At 42.5% G+C, this 22,894-nt stretch overlaps 2 protein-coding genes across 5 annotated transcripts in view; one reads left to right on the forward strand and one right to left on the reverse strand.

Annotated features, from left to right (window-relative positions):
* The window catches only part of LOC113164389 (sodium-driven chloride bicarbonate exchanger-like), a 34,661-nt gene extending 21,519 nt beyond the window's left edge, over nt 1–13,142 (reverse strand). Inside the window, exons 1-2 of one of the 3 annotated variants that reach the window (XM_026363676.1) lie at nt 12,197–13,142; nt 10,638–10,667 (exon numbers count right to left, since the gene is read on the reverse strand). In XM_026363676.1, coding sequence (XP_026219461.1) covers nt 10,638–10,667; nt 12,197–12,244 — 78 coding nt within the window. In that variant the 5' untranslated portion in view covers nt 12,245–13,142. Of the gene's footprint in view, nt 1–6,314; nt 6,985–10,637; nt 10,668–12,196 lie in introns of those variants that run through there. The other 2 variants (XM_026363678.1, XM_026363677.1) reach the window with 2 other exon arrangements.
* Nucleotides 13,143–13,661: 519 nt separating this feature from the next.
* On the forward strand, nt 13,662–21,335 carry stk24b (serine/threonine kinase 24b (STE20 homolog, yeast)). 2 transcript variants are annotated; one of them, XM_026362386.1, is made up of 11 exons: nt 13,662–14,481; nt 16,283–16,513; nt 16,870–16,926; nt 18,032–18,140; nt 18,448–18,605; nt 18,771–18,956; nt 19,093–19,241; nt 19,513–19,636; nt 19,882–19,950; nt 20,748–20,884; nt 20,997–21,335. In XM_026362386.1, exons 1-11 carry the CDS (start codon nt 14,440–14,442, stop codon nt 21,031–21,033), a joined length of 1,299 nt encoding a protein of 432 aa, XP_026218171.1. In that variant the 5' UTR covers nt 13,662–14,439; the 3' UTR covers nt 21,034–21,335. The 2 variants fall into 2 exon arrangements, with proteins under 2 accessions (XP_026218171.1, XP_026218173.1); XM_026362388.1 differs by lacking the exon at nt 20,997–21,335 and having other exon boundaries at nt 20,748–20,888.
* The last annotated feature ends 1,559 nt before the right edge of the window (nt 21,336–22,894 follow it).

Here is a 22,894-nt window from a genome sequence, read left to right on the forward strand (position 1 = left end):
CAATCCTGATTCATTTTAAGCATTTCAAAATACCAATGTCCTGACACTATTTCAAAGATGGGCTTTTTTTCACTTTACAAGACATAGTTAAAGGACTTTCACCAACTTTTAACTTGTTTCATGTGGTTCTAGTTTGGGAAGTGCACATGTAAACAGTAAGTGGTGTTAAACCTAATTCTGTCTTTCCTAAAATCAGAATATCTCTTTAGTTCTGGCTAAAGAAATACGGAACTCAAAACTCCTTAAACTGAATAATTTAAACACCAAACACTTAAAATACATGTTCTAATTGTAAAGTGTTGAAGAACCCGCTGTGTCCATGCTTGAATTTGTCACTAGTGCATGTACGGCTATTGTGTTAAGAACCATTATACATTGTACAACATTAAAATAAAAGCATTAATCACTGTGCTGCTTTTCTCACACAGCCAGCAGGATTTGAATCAGCAGCTTTTCAGTGAAACATCAACAACTGGAGGCTCCACTACACTGTAAATAACTACATTCAAAATAAATGACAGCAGACACGTGGTGTACTCAAGCCAGAGGTGGCTGATGCTGGCCATCAATCTGTGATCCTCAGAGATTAAGCAAGTGATGGTACGACACTGTCTCTCTCTCTCGCTCTCTCACACACAGCCCCCACACATGGACAAGCATGTGAGGAACAAGCCAGCCCATCGAAGGAGTGTGTGGACAGATGCTGAGAGCTGATATGGTGGGCTTACTGTAACACAAGGACATTACCACAACAAGTACATTTACTTACGTAGACACACACACACACCAAACAGAGGAGGATTCATTATTGAGTCCCTGTAGGGAGACTTTCCTAGATTTTCCCTGGCAGATGGTTACTGGTAATCTGAAAAGACTCTACGTGTTAATTTTGTCATTGTTCATGCCTCTGCATTTCAATTCACTCTGGTCCAGTTCTCCATAGACACGCTGACCGCTGCAGCTCCGTCTGCTGAGTGAGGGAGACACAATCAGCACTCACAGACAGACGGAGGTGGCCAAAAGGAGCTCAAGAAAGACCCGACAAAAAAACATATGAACTCAACTCTCGATGCTGGCTTTGTGGTAGTGAAGGCGGTAACGAAACGAGTGTTTGTGACAACGCTGGGAGAGGAGCAGGGGCTCAACTTGGACCAGCACTGCTGACTGGCCCTTTGGGTCCCCAGGGAAACTCGGTCTCAGGAACACACTGTGTCTCCCTGTCCACGACCCATGAGAACGGCTAATACATCTATATTTGGCTAGTGTGCAGTTTGTGAAGGCCCAGCCACTTGTATTGCAGTGTATATGGTGTGTGGTGTGCCAGGGATAATAGATCCTGTCATTTGATTTGGTCTATCAGTCATTACATAAGGATAAGGTTGATAAGGTTAAAGACACATTGTTTCACAAAACAAATTTCACTTAGCATTATTAATATAAATATTTTGCTATTTAGGTTGTGTTCTGTTTTATCTTTCTCTGTGTGTTAATCCTCCAGCAGAAGGGAGAGCTCTGTGCATGGAGTTACCTTTATTACCATGCCCTCCATTTGCACTCTGTGTCCTGTATCTATTTGGTCCCTCTCACAGTTCTAAGTCCCAAGATGAGGACAACCTGGGGCAACAGAGAGATTTGGTGCTCAACACTGTAAGCTGTCTATCCAATAAACATCTAACATATATTGTGATAGTCATCTCTTAAGTCTCCTGTATCTAGCCTGCATCTCCCCTGCATTAGCACTGCAGTAGCCTCTGCACCACTGCCCAGTATATAACTGGCAGCCTGCAATATATTTTCTTAACTTCTTCCACTGAGGAAAACATTTCAGCCATGTTTCTCTGTAAATAGCAATAAACCTAGGACATAAAGTTAAACTACTGCTGTGCAATGCAGCAACTAGCTGATTTACTGCAAAATAGGTTGTGTTAGGTGTTGATTACAAATCTGTGGGTACTCACAGTTCATATGTGGTGGTGTTCCACTATCAGTGATCAACTGAATTAGATAAGATAGAAACCAGACTGTCTGCTAATCTGTATGCTCGCAGTGCTGCAAGTACCCTTAAACTACTAGTTGACATTTACCACCGCTGCATTTGAGACAGCTCCTCTCTGTACAGAGATATATGAAAAGGTCACCACTTACAGGTACAGCAGCCATCAGCAAACCTGTTCAGTATGTGCCATGAAGGCAAGTAGCCGAGACTCTGAAGCAGCAAAGTAGCCCTCAATCATGATATTCCTTTTGTACCTTAAAAAAAAAAAAAAAAAAAAAAAACACTGCAGCACCCCCGAAGTTTGCCAAAGCAGCACAATTACTCTAAACATAAAAAGAAAATCTACTTCTGTATAACATGGATTCAAACTAAATCTTGGCTGAAGCAGTTCTGTGAGGAAGAAAGTTCCTAAAGTTCCTCTTGCAGGTCTAATCAGCAGCTTCCAGAAGGTTAATGAGGTTATTGTTGTCAATATTTATGACTTAGCTAAACATCAGATCACTTTCTGTTTTTAAGGGGAAACAAATCACCTTCACTTTATGTCTCATTTTAAACATAAAGCACATTGAGTCTATCAGTGTCCTACATAAACTTGACTGGCAAGTGGTGGCGGTTGCTCTAAATACACTTTTACACACTGTTTGCCTTGTATTGAAACAAAAGTAAAACTGATTAGACAGAATAAAATCTACCTCCCTTTCATAGTGTGATGTTTTTTTAACATTTCCCAGTAACAATTGTTAGTCTGATGATATTTTTAACAGTATGCCCCTTTTTATTATGCTCAAAACAAAGCTTTACCCTGCTTAACATGACAGATGAGCAAATATTGCCGGTCTGCAGGTCCCTGCTTCTATTTATATACACTAGTGTCTCTAGTTCATGTTGCTGAACCCAGACCAGCCCAGAGAACCACATCCCAGCTCACCAATCTGGGTTGAGATTAATCTGCCAGCCTTTACAGCAGGATAATACCTTGTCTCTGACCATGGGATCAGTGATGGAGGAGGCCCTGCATGCGTGCATGGTAGAGAGAATTAAATCAGCCGTGTCTCGGGTTGGCCCGTTGGTCGATCAGGAAGGCTTCAGAGCTAACGGGAGTTGAGAACACGTGTTCAAGACTCCAGGGGAGTCTGGAAGGGATGGAAGAGGTGGAGGAGGGGATGAAGAGACGCACTGAATGTACAATCTACAGTATCAATGTATTTTGTGTCCACGTTTGTTCACATTGAAGCTTAGCTTTCGGCTAAAGGCTCTCAGTAGCCTACACACAAAATATATGCAGCAAATAGCCTGCACAGATTCTTAAAATGCAGCCTGCACATACAGTATTGTACAGTAGGGTCACACACATCGTGTGTAGGCCTGCTAATACACACAGTGCCTCTGCAAATAGTGGTGCGATCAGCGGGAGCAGTGTGGATGAATGAGCAGCACACAGGAGGAGAGGGCAAAAGCCTGACAAGAACCAAGAACCAGAGGATGTTCTAATGCCATGCAGTGTTAAGTGTGGGTGGGTGTTCATGTGTGTGTGCACACAGAGCAAGCATTTGTGCAGTGATGGTAAGTAGCATCATGACCTTCATGGGAAATGCTTGACATTGGGCTCAATATGATGGTAATTAAATGTAGATGTATACAGTAGCACCCTCATTTCTTGTCTTTCTTGTCCAGCTTAAGCCTTACTTACTTGACCAGTAGCTGATGATGGCTAATGCTGGCAAATAAGACAGATATTGTTGTGTAACGGACATTACTGAGCACATCGGCTGACCTCAACTCTTATCCACCTCTATTACTCCTCTTGCACTACATTTTAGCATGTCACTGAAAAACATTTAAAGCAACTGAGTCACCCACATCTTAGCATGAACATGTCATTATCCTGTTATTTCCATTCATGCTTACAGGGCATAGTGGAAATCAAAAACAAACATTTTGCCCTGAATACTTGTTACTTCTCTAACAACACCATCATTGTCACATTCTGGTTCAAAAGTTGTAAAATGCTACAAAAACACTTTTACAGTAATTTTGCCATAAAACAGTGCATTCAGAGAGAATCAGTCACAGTGACGTAACTAAAACAAAGACAAAACAGCCTTCCTCTATAGGGAGCTGTGTGAAGCCCACACACTGAAAGTGTTTGTATAGTGTAAGAAACACCAACCACACAACTCTATGTATTCTGAAGCATTGTAGTCTAAATAGTCTAATAATATCGCAGCTTTAAATTCAGTCAGTTTTCCTGGCTCGTCAGAATTTGGTGGTGGCCTGTCCCATCTCTAGTCCCCCTGGCAATGTCTCTGCTCAGCAGATCTCTGCAGCCTCCCCCATCTCTGTTTGACACTAAGGCCTGAAGGACAGCTAGCAGCTATTAAACCCATGCAGCCAAATCTCCAAATAAACTGTCACTGCTCAAGTTGTCTTGTGGGTAATGCAGGCAGAAGGAGACAGCAATGTTGCTGATTAGTGTTGCTTTGAATATGAGACTACTGAATATACACCGTCAAAGGATGACAGGAACTGGGACAGTCCAAAAATAAACCCAGTCAACAGCGAGAGTGACGTGAAACCTGCCTGAATAAACTCCTACACTAACTCTAACAAGATCGATTGTTCCTCATGATTCCCACCTCTCTATAATAGTCAAGTTAAATGTCAAAACTGCACAACTAAGACGCTGAGAAAGTGACGGCTCAGTCAGCATTTGCTCACATGTAAACCACCCTGTCACCTCTCAGAACCAGAGAGTGAGCATACAACTGTAATTCAGCTTGTCACAGAAGCGTGGCCTGGAGCTATTGGCGATCAATGGGAGACTGCCTTTGTTGACCTTTGATGTTCTAAAAATGAAAAGGAACTACACATCTATTTTACAAGAGCATCATCAATAAATGTAAGATTGAAAACTAAACTCTAAAGGCAAGTGACTATGTTTTCACCCACTGTTTCTACCAGCACATTTAAACACATAATAGGAAAAACAGCCTGAGTGAATGAAACACTATCAGGACATATTAACTATCTATTGATGTTATCTTTCATGTCTAACTAGTTATAAAACAACACAGAGGATGTCTTCAAGTGTCAATGCCCGATTTGTCTGAGAGCTTAGATTCCATTTCCCCAGCCAGAAAAAAATCACAGACCTATTGATTCTCACAAGCTCATTTCCAGGAATCTGTGTACATTATCACATCTCTCTCTCTCTGAGAAGCAGATAGGTGACCTCATTTCTAAGTTCTTCAGGGATCTCTCCTGAGGCTTTCACGACAGCAGGGATGATGAATGTTTACGTTACTATACTGTGAGATCTAGGCCAGCCAGGAGGTGTGCAAGAAAAACCACATAAGATTCAGCACTGATTCTGCGCAGTCCACCTAGAATAAGGTGGCTTTTCAAGCAAAACCAGTACAATGTGAGTCTGTTTACCTTCAATCTGCTTTAGTGGACTTTCTAAAAGAGCCAGGGTGATTGTATAGCTTGTAGCTAGCTAAGAGCAGAGCTGGATTATCAGCAGCTGTACAAGCCCTGTGATTGGGTGACAGCTTCTGTTGTCATGGTTTTCATCCGTACAGATGGCCATGGTTACCGTGGCAATGGCAGGCTTAGCATCAGCACAATCAAAGAGAAGAGTGTACGATCAGTATCAGTTCAAATCTCATCAGACATAGAGAGATAAGACGTGTGAAAACGCCCCAAAACTTTTAAAAAGTCATTAGGGTTTGAATTTGAAAATGACGCAACTGTGTCCCCAAAGCAAAAGAAATACTAAATTTGTATATATATATATTATATATTATATATTACATATATGTGCATGACAAAGCACTGAAACACAACCAAAACCTATTCTTCTGGCTTTTGTTCACGCATTTCCCCCTCAGAGATCACCAGGGTCAGCACAGCGAGTATAAGCTCCTCTCTCAGTCCAGAATGACAGTCCCATCTGTCAGGCAACCTCCTTGGGACCTTTCACATGCACATCAGCACAACTGGCTCACTCTGCAGCACAAGTGGTGAGCCTCGATTCGTATTAACCTTACATGCATTAACATTATGCACTTAGTTAAACAGTACAATCACATGCACACTACTCAGCTCAGCTAATGTGGTTACTGTTTAATCTCAATGTCATAACTATAGTGTGGTCTAATTAGTCTGAATTCAAAAACAAATGCAAATTTTCTAAAATGCCAAAATAAACAAAACTCAGCGATGGATAACTATTTACTATTACTATTAAAACAAAGTTAAAGGAAGGCTCACCTTTTAACAGACAGACTACGTTTGAGTGTAAAGATGCAGTACCTACCTGATAAATAAATCCTTTATGGTGGTCCAGAGAGTGCATGATGTGCCGCCTTAAAGTTAGAGCAGAATTCCCACTAACTCCCCTTGTGTTTGCGGCGATGGTGAGAAGAGAGGCTAAGGCTCAAGGCCTGAGTCCTCTCCAAGCTCAGAGTATGACTTTGTGATTGTGTATGAAGAGACAGAGGATAGTAGAGAAAGACAGAGTCAGCTTTTGTGGTCAAGCCCTCTCCGCTCCTCAGCTGCTCTGCTCAGTCGCTCTTCCCATGCAGGAATACGCCAGCAGCCTCATTTCGAACGCATCGCGAACACAGCGTAAAAACCAAAGCAGGGAGCTCAGCGCATCTCTGCCTCTGTCTCTCCTTCCGACTGCTTTCATCCAGGGCAGCATCAAATGTTTCTGACAAGCGTCCATCCGCCAATCCCCCCAGAGAGATTAGCGCTCTGACATCACCGATGCTGTGCCATGCACTGTTCTGCTCTGCTGATTCTCCACGCTCTGTGACTGTGATACCTAAGGGAAGCCTTAGGTCGCAGGAAGTCAAACACCACCATCCTGTGTGAGGGGCATCACTCAGACCCTCTACACCTCACAGCTACACATGCAACGGTGACCGAGTAGAAGAAGCGGTGAGTGCAGTCCTGCAGCATACAGAGCATCTCTAAGTGCATGCGTCCGTGCGTGTGTGTCTGCACAACCTACCTGAGGCAAAGAAGCTGCTCTCTGGGTATAGTGCATTGTCAGCGAAACTGTGATCGAGACATGGTGTGCTAGAAACAGATCCGGAGGAACACGTGGCCATTATTGCGGCACTGCCTGATGTGACTATCAAATTATATTAATGCTGCCTGTGGTTTATGTCAGTTGATATTTCTGTTCAGTAAGTGTTCAGTGGAAGAGATGACACAGTTAAAGATCAGACAGTCTAAACACGCTTAATAACATCTCATCTATTGTTCTATATGCCTGTCTCCTCATCTAACCATCTGTTCTCCATCCAGCTTTGTACCCTCTGCCTCTAACTACCTCCATGCCCCCTTCAACCTATTCTCCACTGACACTGCTATAATTAACCATGGAAAGGAGCACAGCCGGTCTAGGCTCCTAGCTGCGGTGGGGAGGCTTCCTGCCTGCCCGCCTGCCCGCACAGTCGGATCACCAATTCATACAGAGATTTCGCACTGATCCAAGAACACCATGCTCAAAAGAACAAGCAACTCCAACAGACTTCCTCCGTCTGTTCTCACTGATCTTCTCCAACCCAGCTGATCAACCAGCTCTAAGTGGACAGCCTGGCAAAGAGCCTCCCATTATGTCACGGTTGTAATTAGGACCATGCCAGTCCAAGTCCAAGTCAAACACCTGATTAGATCCACTTGAGTTCTAGTAAACAAAGACCTATCTCTGTAACCTTTAATATATACAGTGAAACAAACAGTGGCCACATGGCTCATCGTGAATAATGCACAGGTGCAATTTAAAGTCGTATTCCAAATACAGTATAAAAATATTAGCAATGTTGCTGATGCTTTTACACTTCACATGCTAACTAGTTTAAATACAGTCTCCCCTTCTCTTCATGAGTAGCAATGTTGAAACATGCCATAAAGGGCTGCAATTTTCCATTTCCATTCCTAGGGGTCACAAACATACATGTTTCATACTGGTGCAAAATTAAACAAGTTAAAGACAATCTCCTTCTCATACACGCTTAATGTCTCAAAACCTTAAGACAATTTCTTCAAAACTGCTACAAACATCCACTTGGATTCAAAGATAAACGGATTTGATTTTAGTGGTCAAAGGTCGAGGTCATTGTAGCCTCATATCTGTCCGATTCCTGTCAACGCAACATCTCAGCAATTATTGGAGGGAATTAATTTGTCACATCTGGAACAAACATCCAGTTGGACTCATGGATGAACCTATTAAAATATAAGACAGGCAGGTAAACTGCAGCTTGATTAGTTTCAACAGGCAGATAACCACAAGATGATCATTCTCTAATATTCTTAAAATACTGTAGTTTTAGGACAGGGATGACTCTAAAAGTGGTGCAGCCTCTTAAACCAGGTCGGCTACAAGTGTTAAGAAAAAAAAAAAAAAACACAGCAGATGGTGAAACAGAGCTGTCAGGACTGAATTCAAGATTTAACACTTAACATTATGTGAAATATGTTTATTTACTTTGTTGCAGAGTAAATAATATAATACTAGATGAGCATATTCCACCCTCGTATCAACGAGATATAGCCACCATGCAAGTCATAGGAAATGAGCAATAAATACATTTCAACAATAAAAGTCATAATTAATGATCTTTATATAATTTGCTTAACAAATTAGCTTCACTGCCAAACAGCCAGCTTTAGCGTCATATTTACAGTTTTCTATGCACATGAGACCAGCAGCAATGTTCTTATCTAACTCTCTCAAATAAACAAGGCTCCCAAACTGTCGGACTGTTTGTGATGATATCCTTCTATTACAAAGCAAATAAATAAACAGACTACTTGTGCCAATAAGCAGCATTATGTCCCACTGATTAATGATCACTTACTATAAACCTTCAGCAAACACCAGCAGTATCATAATTCATCAGAGAAGTTCTAAGATTAAGAGTGAAGGCAAAACTAATTGTAGAAACATTTTATTCATTTGGTCGAAAATATTAGTTCTTCAATTGTGTACAAGACACAAAGATTTGAAAAATAATTTATGTCTCATGCTGAAACTTTATGGTCCATCACCCATTTTTTGCTGTTTGAGACAACTGTACTCATAACATCATCATTTAAAAACCCTCGGGGAAAAAATTAAGTTCCACTGAGAGATCCACAGTTAAGCCAGGGGCAGACACTTTGTGCTGAGTCTTGTCCTCAGTCTGGCTCAAAGCCCACAGTTGCATAAGCAATATTTTGTCAGAACAGACAGCACGCATTCATCAAAACTCTTCTGTACAGCTAGATCAGGTGTCTGCTTGCAGTCAGTCATCTCACATGTTGAAAGCTTTAACTCTTTAAGTCCTATTATCTATTACAATTTATTTACCCGGGATGATCTCAGCCTTTGTGGCTGACAGATGCATGGTGACATGTGTGACCATTGTGATCTAAAAATACACAACATCTGCTAAACAAGCTGGCAAATTACAGATATAAACCAAATACAGCTGTGCAATATTACTCTACACTATAGATTATAGAAAACATGGATTAACAGCTAAATGTTATCTGATTTTTGCCATTGGAATGTAACAGCCTGCTTGAAATCTGCAATCATCACATCTGTAAAGAGTTCTTTGTTAACAAAATGTACATCAAATGTCAAAAGTAAATCTACTCATTGTGCAGTAACATGTCCTCTGTGACGACTGATGAATCCTATAATTACACTGTTGATAACCAGTACATGTGTAGTACCACAGGCTCTGAGGGGCCGCAGGGAAAGAAGCCCATCAAGGCCCCCAGAACATTTAGCATTAACCCTAAAAAAACACGTTTGTACGTTTGCAGAGCATTTTGCTGTTATAGGGGGTTGAGATGGAGCTTGTAAAGAAACAAAGATTTCCACTCACCTACACAAATTTATATTAATGCTTATTTTCCTTCAGTGATTACAGGATTTGATCTATTTGATCCTTGGATAGTTACTTAAATTAAACCCCCTGAGCAGTTAGGAGGTAAATGATTCTAAAAATAACAAAAAGGCTTCACAAAGACATTTCTTTAAGAGGTCACAAACCAAAACCTTTGGGAGCCACTGATTGAACTGCTAACCCTGCACTGATTGTTGACCACTAGGGTGCAGCCGAAACAAGCTGATGAAACACTGAGTATCCATTATGACAAAACCAAAACAAAAGCTGAAAAGGGCTAAAGAGCCCAACTGGGCTAAGGGAAGCTGCACAGCTGGGTGTTTTCTGCGTGAGCAAAGCCTCTTAAAGAGTTGTTGTGTGTTTTTTATGTAGAATAACATTAGAATTAATGGGCTTGAGTAAGAAGTATAATAAATTAAGTCTTAGCAGCAAAATATTCAATGAACGTATGCTCAGTTATCCTTAAGTAGTTACTTTCGACCACCGCACTGCATAAAACTTTTTGCGACGTGTTTTAATGCCAGTTTTTCTTGTAACCTCCCTTTTATTATACATCCCTTGGCCTTTCTTTCTTATTTTATTGCTTTTGCAATTCATTTTCTGATTTCACCCGTGTTTCAAAACTAGTTTTTAACGAGTGCATTAAATCGAGTTATCATTGGTATTGCTGAGCAAATCAATATGACATTTTTGCAGGGCCGGATGAAGTGAATGTGAAATGTACTCACCACATCTTTATTCTCTTGGGAACTTTGTTCCTGCAAGTCAAAGAACATCAAGAAATCAGTCAATATGACAAAAGAAGCCTGGCATGTGGGTGCTTTACTGTCATGCCAGATGCTCTGTGAGGAAATTCCTTCCTGTTTCAAGTTAAAACTCACTCTCATGATTGACCTTGGGAACACGGTGATCTCTTAGTATGCGGCACAATGGGGTCGTTTTTTTCTAGCCATGTTGTGTAGTGAGAAGTCACTGAGATCCTCACTATACTAACACCTCACATACCCATACGCATCCTGGTGAAACCATGACAACGCGTTTGCTTGCTGCGTAGGCAGAGGGACAGGGGAAGCAGCAATGAGTTACAACGACAGGGAGGCGAGCGCACTGCATCGAGACTGCAGGGGAAGCAGAACAGCCATCCCACGCCACATCAAGCCCCGTCAGGCTTCACTGTAAGCCCTGGAAAACGAAGTCCTCATGTAACACGTCCGCAAATAGAACATAACAAGGAGAGCATTGATTTGCCTCCAGAGCAGTCACTGCTTTCAAACAGGACGAGAACAAAGCAATATATTCCATCTCTCTCCTCTGTGCACTGGCGGCACAGTCAAGGCAGCTGACTTCTTTTTTTTTTTTTTTTTTTGTTCTTTCATAGCACAGTGTCTCACCTGAATGCTAATGAGGAGAGGTTGACCCGCAGAAGTAGGCTCTGCCTTCAAGTGGCTTCATATGTAATGCTTGTTTGAACTTCTGCCAGTGGGCTAGGGGGCCTCTGACCTGAGTAGACACATTTAGGACCGTGTTGTACTCCACCAACATCTGATCCAACACTGGAGAGATGCTTTATATCTCTTGGGATGCTCGAATAGCATCTTTGTATATGTGAGAGGGGGGAGGCTGGATGATGATTGCAAGGGAAGGCAGGGATGCCAGGACTAACATGCACACATGTGAACGACTCTGATTACCTTATCACGTCACATCACCTGTTCTACGCTCTAAATGAGCAGGTGAGGGAAATGTTGGAAAAGACAGTGACCACAGGCGTATACACTTTGTGCTCATGTCAGTGTAACATCTTCAACCTGCAGTAAAGCAACAGCTCGACTTAGGTCAACTGGTAAAGCATATTTGTCTGACTGTATTCTGGATCATTGCTATGCATACTGTAGGGTGATTTTTTTTTTTACTGTAGCTGCTGTGGAACATGGTGTCAACCTGTACATAGCATTACAAGCCGCCTTCAGTGTGTGAAGCTTTTCCTCTAATCTTCTGCTCCAATATGAAGTGGGTACACGATGAAAATGTGATTTTGTCAATTTGTGGTGCGCAACATCCGTGTTGATCGTGACATCCAGGAGACGCGCAACCGGTAAAGACAGTGAAAATATGGGTCATTTTAAAAATCCACATGTATTGAAAATGAATCAGACGTTGATGAAACGCTTTATCCTCACTGTGCCTGCTTTAGTCTACAGAGATGTGACACAGACTGTCTATAATTCAAAGCTACAGTATGTGACATTGACAATAAACACAAAAAGCGTGTCTATTTTGGTCTTACCGTTGGTAAGAGCGGCTCCATTTGAGCGCCTTGATCCGTGATGTCCATCTTTTCTTCTCCTTGGCTTCACAATGGACAAGTCGTGATGCGCTACACTCCGCTTCTGCCAAACGCTGGTTGAAGACGAGGTCTCTCTTCTCTTTTTTTTTTTTTTTTTTCTTTGGTAATTTCTCTTTTATTTTTTTCTGTTTCCCTCCTCCTTCCCCTCACAATCACCAGCCGGGTTTTCTCAAATGGAGGTAGCAAAGCGTTCCCGTCCTGCCCTACATAATTTACGCATGGAGGAGGGAGGTAGCGCTTGCCATCACAACGCGTTCACTCCTGGATGTGGGGATGATGAGGCTCACAAAATGTGAGCCGCGGTGCGCACACTTTTATCCACGACTTCATTAGTGGAGGGCTGTTCCTTCATACATATGCATGTGCACACATAGACGCACGCTTATGTGGTCATGTTTTTAGTGTAAATGAGCATATCTCTCGCTTTCTCGGAGATGCAACACTGTGTTATATTTTAAGGCCACCTTGACTTTCTTCCTAGTCTATTTATCACAGTCTGTCATTGCAGCAACAGTTTTCTATAGGATTTATTTGTCATTTCACCTACAGAGGTCAGATCCCTTGGTGAAATCCATTTTAAAAGGCGGCAGCAGTAACCTACAGTCATGCTGCCATACCTCCATGTACTGTAGGCCTCTGTGCACCCTGCTAGCAGCTGCTTTCAGTGCACATTATGATCCGATTTAGCAGGTTTCGTTTTCAAATGTGTATTATAACGTCTACCACGCAACAAGCAGGCTTACAGCCTATCAGCTACAGTCATACTCTAGTCATCCCATCATTATTTCTACCCGCAACACGCGATGCTGCATCCAGGTTACACAAGGATGCTGCTGCTGCTGCTGCTGCTGCAGAGAGGGTTGTGCGCTGGCGCCCTCTACTGGCCAAACACAGCAAACGTCAATCACACGGAGCGCAATTAGTGCTGCTGCGCCGCAGTGGACATCATTAGACAGATTTAGCTGCTGATAACGCAATGGTGGTGCCACAGTTCGTGGACACACAGTAAAATGCCAATAAAGTAGAAAAAAATATAATGTAGAGCATGTTATGATGTAATTAGACATTTAATGGCGTGTCTAAATCAATGCGCCATTAATGATGATGATGGATTTTACTGGATTATCACTGGTGAATCAAAAGGTTTTTATAGGCTCCCATGTAAATAAAAAAAGAACAGAGCACAGCTCGTGTAAAGTTTAACTTACTGTTAATGAAAACCAGACTATAAAGACCAGTCACCAGACCAGGTGCTGACTGAAACCCTCTCACCTAAGGCGAGGTGATCTCTTAAGTTCATTTATCACTGATTAGGAAAAAGGTTTTTTGCGGGGGACGCCGCTCCATCCACTCGGCATCAGCACATGGATGGGAGAGAAGTCTGGACGTTGTTGATCCGGATCCGGATCCGCCTAGCCAGGCGTCACAGGCACCGACAAGATGGCTGAGAGTACGGGACGCAAGTGAGGGAGGAAACAAAAACATTGGGGAGCTAGTCCTTGCCGCAGATGCCAGACCTGTAGAGCCGCCGAAGACGAGTTAGTGCAAACATAAAAAGCTGCGTGGTCGCCCTCTTCGAGAGGTTTGCGGTATGCGGACAGATTGTGGTCGGAGCCAGCTCGCTGACGGAACGATTGTCAGGTCGTTTGCGTGCGTTGGCTAGCTAGCTAGCGGGCTAATCATGTTAGCTAGCTGACAACCCCGTTGGTGAGAGAGTACGCGTTCACAAAGTGACAGTTGGGTATTTTGTTAAATAAATAGCTGCTGCCGCTTCCTAGTTTTCGAGGACTACATTTTGCTGCAGCAGCATAACTTCCGTGAGAGGATATAATTGGTTTTAACGCACTATTTAACGCTTAGCCAGCTGGTTAGCAAGCTAACATTGCGGATTTCTTGTTTGCAGCCTCAGAGTTAGCATTAGCAAGCGTCTGTTAGCTTGCTCAGCTGTTTTGAGTGACTTGAGGGTTGTTCCGACACGGGAAAGACACACTAATGTGCGTGTGAAGGACATTGTTTCACTGCAGAAAAGTACCTGAGACGGTTCTCAGTAGACCTGGGCGACCAGGTGTGCTGGAGTACTGCTAACACTGACGGCACCACAGACGGGACTGTAAACATAAGTCAAGCTGAGGAGATTTCAACCCTGCGGTGTCGGACGAGGCGCACATCCAGGGAGCATCAGCATGGCCCACTCTCCTGTTCAGGGTAACCTGCCGGGGATGCAGGTGAGTCTAATGTCTTCCGATTTGTCTTTTCACCTGTTCCACGACATATCAGAACAAAATGTACAGCGTTTGACTCCCTGCTGTGGGGGTTTGTGGATCGTACACTGTACCCTTAGCTAGAAATGAGAGCAGAAGTTGGAAATATTGCACAGATCGTGATTTTAAAGTGCTGTCTGTTAATGCTGCAGTGGTCAAAATTGATCGGATGAAATGCATGCCCCCAATTTATCGGAAACAGCTTGAGCGACTCAAATACATGCATTGAACCTAAAATTCCGATATTTCATCCATCACTCAAAGGCACCAGAGCTCTGTGGCTTCCCCTGTACAAAGAAACTATCATGCACACATGAGCCTAGTTCTTGCTCCTGCTGCTATCTTTAGAAATGTGCCGATAGGGAATAATTGTGTTGGGTAGATAACTACAGGAGATAACTGTTCCACTGTAAACTGCACCAGATTATATCTGAACACAGACCCAGAGAAACTACCAGGATTTAGACACTGGTAGGACTTCAGTCCTTTTAGAGCAGCGTACTCATAGGAGGTTGTAAAGAAGCTTAAATGCCTACAATCATGTGAAGACTGATCCTAAATGAAGCTGCAGGACACAGAGGAAAGTTCAGTTGAAGTGGTCATATTTCAAATTCTGACATATCAACAATGTATGCTGTAAATCCGGCAGCAGAAGACATTATTTGCCTGCCTTTTGACCAGAGGGCTGCCAAACAACGCATCTTATTGTTTTATGAAACTATAACTCATCACTGGATCACTTCTTCAAGTGTTTTACGCCACTCTTTCCATTGGCACTGTCACACTTTAGTGGGGCAAATACGTGTCTTTCAAGGCACCACAAGGACCTTCTAACATAAGGATCACTTATTGCATAAGGCAGTTGCTTCACATTTAGAAATAGCTAAACGTAAGACACACTGACCCTTTCTCTGCTCAAAAGAGGTCATAAAAGGAAGTTGTTTTTTCAGCGCCTGCTCTTGTGTTTCCCACACAACAGCCTCTGGAGAGTTAAGTCATTTTAGTCCACTTCCTGCGGCGCACATGCCACAGTGTGCTACACCAGAAAAGATGGAAAACGCTGAGTTGTCATTGGATTCGCTGGACATATTATCAGCTTTTTCCCTGACTTGTAAAGAGGTCCAGCTGAACATGCATTTGTCTGTCCAGTTTAAAATCATGACAAACCTCTTATAGTCATGTTTCCTTTTTGTCTGTGCAAGAGTTATAACGTTAGAGCTACTTTATTGTTGCATCACACGCTGGCTCATTTGTAATGACATCCCCCAGTCTGTTGCGGTAAAGCTGCAACCAAGGACAAGGAGAGCAAATGACAAATCTAAATCTATCAATTAAACATCTATTCAATTCAGATAGGTTATTCTTAGCATCTTTATGCATAACTTGCAGGCCGTAAGAAAATGCACAACTAATCAGTAAGAAAAAAAGAACTATTTTTAAAACCAGGTCATCTTTTTCTTTTTGCCATTTTTCAAGCAACAGTAGCTGTTTCAGCCTCTCAGAAGCAGAAGATTTTCTACTTTTATTTTTTATGTGTCTTTCATTGAAAGAAATAATATGAAAATAATCATCATCAATTTGCACTCTTTCCTATTCATTCACCTGTGTCTCTGAGCTGCAGTGAGTGAATTAATGTATTGTGGAAGAAACGCACCCTCGTTGTTTCCTGTTTTCTGTTGTTTTGCAAACAGTCTCTTTTCTTCTCTTTCTTTTATTAATCTGCCTCCCCTTTCCTCCCCTTGCTTTGTCTCCCCTTCACCGGCAGAATGCTAAAGTGGACCCGGAGGAGCTGTTCACCAAGCTGGAGCGCATTGGCAAGGGTTCGTTTGGCGAGGTGTTCAAAGGCATCGACAATCGCACCCAGAAGGTGGTGGCCATCAAGATCATAGACCTGGAAGAAGCGGAGGACGAGATTGAAGACATCCAGCAGGAGATCACTGTGCTAAGCCAGTGCGACAGCCCCTTTGTTACCAAGTACTATGGCTCGTACCTGAAGGTGATTTTAATAAAGTCCCTATAATACATATTCTAAGTGTCCTTGTTTACTATTTTCCCCCACAAGACAAGACTCATCTCCAACTGAGCATGAAGCGATTTCTCTCCTACACACTTTCCCTCAGTAATCCTAACTGAAAAAAGGATTAGCCTCAGACGACGTCAGACACCCACCGAGCCCTCATTAGTGTCATCATGACTTGTTTAGGAATTCACCTGTCTCCTGACACTTCACAACAAGCATCTAGCCACCTCAAAACACAAGCTGTGAATATTTTCCACAAATGTACTGAAGTACTTATGTTCTTTTTATTTTTTTTTGCTCATTCTCTCCTTTTTCTGTCTCTGCTGTTCTAGGACACAAAGTTGTGGATCATTATGGAGTATCTAGGTGGAGGCTCAGCATTAGACTTGGTAAGATATTCACTACATTATGTTTTTGCTGCACTGAATTCTGGGGTTTTTTGTTTCTCCATTAGTTAAGTCCATTAGTTAACTGTGTTTTCCTCCATGTAATTTGTTACTAAAGTGATTCATCCTCATGAAAGTCAGTGATGAGCTGTCAGAGACTTCAAATTCAAAGTAATAATTGCCTTACACTGCTTTTCTGTACTTTTTTGTACTGTTAAAATATAATATAATATAATAAATATAATATAATATAATATAACATAAAAAATATAATATTAAATAAAATCTTAATGTCTTAGTAATAAACAATCTCATTATTACTTTATTTTCAACAGCGCTTCAGTAACATTAATTTAAATTTCATGAATTTGATCAATGACAGGCTAAAATGAAACATGTTGTCGAAACAGACTTGATGTTTTTTTATATTGCTGTCTAGTCTAAGATTGTATGTGGGACAACGTATCAGGTATCACTCTGTTAACACCTCTGAACAGTCAGAGGAATGAGAGTCTCTGTAGTTCCTAAAACTCTCAAAACGGAGTGGGACCTCTTCTGTAGTAAAACCATGAACTGATCTCACATTAGCTTCAGTTCAGCTGTTTATATCATGTCAATAAATCAAGATAAAGCTTTTAGGTCTGAATCAGTCAGCTTGTTCCAACCTAACTGTAAGTACCACATTGATCTCCTGCTGCCATGTGTAGGCCTGCAGTAATTTATTTTACTCTGTGAAGCAGCTGGAGACGAGTGAGAACACAAACACATTAGTGTAATGATATTTAGAATTTGTTGTAATCAAACACTGGATAATCTTTATACTTTTTTCTGCTCTTTTTCTTTTTGTTTTAATTTAATTCTGTAACACAAACTTTTGGTATGATGCTGAGCTTCACCGTTTCAATAATCTCCTCGCTTGTTCCCAGCAAGTTTAATATTTCACCCAAATGTAATCACATCACCAGACCTAGTGGAGGCGCTCTTTACTCGAAATGATGTGGACACCTTCACATATTTCTCTTCTTGCTTTGATTTGGAGATGTTTCTCGTCCTCACCAGCTCTGTAAAATGAATAGCTCACAGTTTGAATGGTGCTTTTCTTTTAAAGATGGAGCCTGGATCTTTGGATGAGACCCAAATTGCCACCATCCTGAGAGAGATCCTCAAGGGCCTGGAGTACCTGCACTCTGAGAAGAAGATCCACAGGGATATTAAAGGTAGCACAGGTTTCAGTTGACTAAAGGGCATCAGTGTGCACACACAAATATCATATGACACGTTAATGGTATTGACGTCCACTTATAGTTTCATTCATCATTCATTCATTTAGTTTGTGTTTCACTGAGGAATTGGGGTGAACTCTGCAGTGGTTCACTAAAAGGCTTTTGACAGTTGTTCCCTCCTTATTAAATCAATTGGTGATGCAGATAAATGGCTGGAGAGATGTGGCATAGCGTCCCACTCAGTCTTGTGCTTTTTCTGAGCTGGATTACACCAACCTCCAGTCTTCCCTCCCCTCCACAGCTGCCAACGTGCTGCTGTCCGAGCAAGGAGAGGTGAAGCTGGCAGATTTCGGGGTGGCCGGGCAGCTCACCGACACCCAGATCAAACGCAACACCTTCGTCGGCACGCCTTTCTGGATGGCCCCTGAGGTCATCAAACAGTCAGCCTACGACTCTAAGGTGAGCCCAAAGCCACACATACGATATGATGACATCACTACTACTTTTTAGAAATACATCGAGACACTGCTTAGCACTAGAGTGTTTACTTTAAGGTTAGCGTCCCCATCTCTGCACAAAGTCTGTGTATGCAGCTCTTTTACTATGTGTCTCTGTGTACTCCAGGCTGATATCTGGTCTCTGGGCATCACAGCCATCGAGCTTGCAAAAGGCGAGCCGCCACACTCAGAGCTCCATCCCATGAAGGTTTTATTCCTCATCCCAAAGAACAACCCACCCACACTGGAGGGCAGCTACAGCAAACCGCTCAAGGAGTTTGTAGAGGCCTGTCTCAACAAAGAGCCCAGTTTTGTGAGTATTTTCTCACATTTAAGGTGTGTGTGTGTGTGTGTGTGTGTGTGTGTGTGTGTGTGTGTGTGTGTGTGTGTGTGTGTGTGTACGATCGGGATCATGTTTTCATCTTTCCTGCTTCTGTGCATTTTCACAGAGGCCAACTGCCAAAGAGCTGCTGAAGCATAAGCTGATTGTTCGCCATGCGAAAAAGACCTCCTACCTGACTGAGCTGGTGGACAAGTACAAGAGGTGGAAGGCAGAACAGTCCAGAACCACAGAGTCCAGTTCTGATGAGTCTGACTCGTAAGTCTGTTGAAGACTTCCTCACTGTAAAAGCCTTTTCCAGTGGATTATAAAAAATCTGTGCTCGTCGTTACGTTTTTACTGCATGTTATAACCCCTGCAGTTCTTTTTGCTAAGTTGACACAGACACATTCTGCTGAGGGTGAAAGCCCCCCCCCCGTGCCACTTGTCCTCCCACATTTGTTATGTTGAGCTCTGAGCACTTAGCATGCATGACTTCATTACTTATCCCGATAGATGTTCAAATCCTCTTTAATATCCGTCCAATCAGAGAGCAGGACGGTCAGGCGTCGGGCGGGAACGACTTTGGCAGTGACGATTGGATCTTCACCATCCGAGAGAAGGATCCCAAGAAGCTGCAGAACGGGGAGGGACAGTCGGGGGTGACAGATCAGGTGAGACGTGAGAGCATCACGGCTTATTTATTCTTTAGCTTCTCATTTTCTTCCTTCATCACACTTTAGGTAAACAAATCGGCAGATTGTGTGCACTGTTTCATACGATCTAACCCTGGATAAGAGGGGTCCTGTTGTGCATGCTGTTTTTTTTGTTTGTTTTTTTTAAATTCCCCTAAGGTGAAGCTGTGCTACTTTAACTTGGTTCCAGTCGTTCTCCTGATCTCACATCTCTGTTTCCACAGACAAAAGACATTCCAAAGAGGCCTTATTCACAGAGCCTGGCCACAGTTATCTCTCCTGCTTTAGCTGAGGTAAGAAGCTCCATCTGGACAATGACAAATTAGTCATCGTTCACACTCATGCCTTCTCACTTAATAGGACTGTGCTGAATATAGCGAAATGTCATCATCCAAAGTGACAATACTCTCACTTGTTTGTTAAAGCACACTGTAATACTTGACAAGGAACAATGGAGAGTGAACAAGAGCATCATTAGCTACTGAACCTAAGATTAAACACTGTACATCGTACTACCAATAACAGGAGCAGTGGCTGTTTACACTACTTTACTCTGAGAGACAGATGGTAAGAGCTACTAACCGGGCAGGAAATTGATGTTTCATTCAAGAAGCTGAAGGAAGGACAAACCTATAAAGACTGTGTCCAAGAGGAAATTGATTGCTTTCAAGCCTGCACAAAAATGTAGATTAAATTGGCTTTGTTACCAAAAAAACAAAAAAAGACTGGACAAAACTGGAACATCACACCATGTTCACAGAGGAGGAAGAAGAGAACATATTAGCTACTGGGAAACATGGTGGTGCTGCATCTGAGAGTAGTCTGAACATACTGCTCCGTGTCCACAAGCTCTGTCTCAGTCACAGGTCCTGGTACTCTGACAGGATACTGACCAAAACACAACTAAAAGCACCAACACTAGCTAAGAACTAAACACTGGGCTATATCCTTCGAGTCCTGAAGTGAATCCTGTCATACATCTGTGGAAAGAAGACTACTGCTCATGAAAGACTGGGGTGATGAAACTTTTTTTTTTTTGTTTTTTTCCAATCAATTAAGCAAATCTCTTAACTTTTCTCCTCCCTTCCAGCTGAAGGCGAGACAGGAGCAGGTAAACGGGAACCCCATGGTCCTGGATCAACTGAGGGAGGCCATCCTACAGGCTGAGGAGGACTACCCTGGCATTTCCGATTCCTTGGTGGCCCACATGGTACACCGCCTCCAGAGGTAAACCGTTCCACCCAGATGTCGTGCACGAAACTCTGTGACAGTGTAATCCAGTTTGTTCTGCCGCTGACGTCTTCTAATCGACTCTGTTCTTGTCTCCTCTGTGCTCCAGTTTCTCCACAAACAGGACGTCGTCCTCCTCCCCGTAGTGATTGCCTCTCTGCCCCAGCACTGCTCTCCCAGGGCCCCGACTCCTCCCAACGCTGCAGCCAGGTCAGGGGGCTCAAAGTCCAGGGTCAAGTCATTCAGTACAAGCTGTCCATCTTTGACCTCCTGTAGGGGGGTGGGGTTGGGGGGGCGGCTGCTAAATTAGCCTGTAAAAAAGTTACTGAACTCCAAAAGTGGAGGATAACAGAGAAAACTGTGGAGAGCTTCTTTTAGCCACTTATGAGAGGAGATGTTTGGGGGGGCGGGGCAGCAGACTGTGTGAAATCAGCTGTGATGGGACAAGACTGAAAGTCAGACCAGAAAAACAGCGACAGCCAAGTCAGACTCTGGGCTCAGCAAACACAAGACTTCTTCAGCCTCACACCCCAGAGTCTCTAAATGGAATTTGCTCAACAAGCATCTGAAAATCTCCCCGAAACAAGACTCCAGCCCCCCTCCCCTCTCCCTTCTAATGCAGGCGTCATATCCCCAGAACCTCTGAAAGCATGCTTGATGAACCTGCAGGGATATTATCTTAGTGTGCGAGCTGCGTGCGTGTGTCTGCGTGTGCATGTGTGCTCTTGCGTATGTAAGACTTCCCTGTTTAGGCAAATTGCAGCATTCTTAATGAAACCTCAGGTAAAGTGCTTTAAGTGGACTCTGTCCTCCATGGCAGTGAGAGGAGGGGGAGGTGGTCGCCGTGCTCCACATGATAATGAGTTGCGAGAAATGAATCACTGTGTACAAAATGGTCACGCGCATTTTGTAGATACTGATGATGTTTAAAAGTAGATATTTAAAGATTTCAAAAGTTACTCCAACAGAACAGAAAATGCCTTGCCTTTTTTGAGCTCCACACATCTGCGTTCTGGCATTTCATCGGAAATTGAGTTCAGTATTTACTATTGTTTTCTTTCTAAACAACTGAGTTCCAATCCTCCATTTCAATCACCTGCTGAATCATCGAACTAACTATGATACTAAGCTTACTTTGTTAGAGGGAGAAGGATTCCCTTTGTGTTTGTAGTGAGGGGGAACGCTCCTACCTGTACTTACGTCTAGACAATTTAAGTTAGTTTTTAAATGGTTTAGGACAAGACGAAGGTAGATCCGTGTCAGCAGTGGCTCCTGAATAACAATACTGAGCAGAGCTGATCACAGCTACACGGGGGAACCACTATGTGCTACATTGAATGCTGATATCATGTGAAGTATTACTTTTCTTTGGCTTGTAATTTATCATTAGCTTTACATAGAAATTAAAGTGGAAGTGAGGTAATAACCATTTGTAAGCAATCACATGGTGACACTTTCTCTTGGCCAAATGAAACTATAGATCCAGCTGCAGAAACCAGCGCCATCCTGATTTCCTCACTCCATACATTTGTGTTCTCACTTCAACACCACGCTATAGAAGTGCCATGTCCTCTTTTACGCTTTCACCAGATGTTCGTAGTATGATTTGCACCTTTTTTTTTTCTTTTCTAATTTTCAGATCAGTTTTTTTGCACTTTGAAAGTGTGTCAAGTATTTAAAGAAACTTGTAAGAGAAAAAAACAATGAAAAAAGTTGCTAATAGCCATGTTTTACTATATATGTTTACTTAAGAGTTCCAGAATTTACTACTGTGCTAATGCAGCAATAATGTTGAGAAGTTGCATCAAGACACACTTGTCAACGCAGGGATTGAAAGAAATTAAGAAATATCTGATATTTTTATAACTGCAGAGTTAAGTATGGAAATATGGAATGCTTTATGGATATGGGCACCTGTCTCTGGCAAAAAAAAATATCTATACCTTAAAGAAAAACATATGCTACGGAAGAAAACTAGAAAATGTGTACATTTGGTTTCCTTTATCA

This window comes from Anabas testudineus, chromosome 2, assembly GCF_900324465.2.
Source record: "Anabas testudineus chromosome 2, fAnaTes1.2, whole genome shotgun sequence".
In the NCBI taxonomy this organism is placed as follows: domain Eukaryota; kingdom Metazoa; phylum Chordata; class Actinopteri; order Anabantiformes; family Anabantidae; genus Anabas; species Anabas testudineus.

Coding starts and splice junctions, on each gene's coding strand:
- stk24b (XM_026362386.1), top strand. CDS start 14,440: ATGGCCCACTCTCCTGTTCAGGGTAACCTGCCGGGGATGCAG. Junction 16,514..16,869: donor ACTATGGCTCGTACCTGAAG/GTGATTTTAATA, acceptor CTGCTGTTCTAG/GACACAAAGTTGTGGATCAT. Junction 18,606..18,770: donor AGTCAGCCTACGACTCTAAG/GTGAGCCCAAAG, acceptor TGTGTACTCCAG/GCTGATATCTGGTCTCTGGG.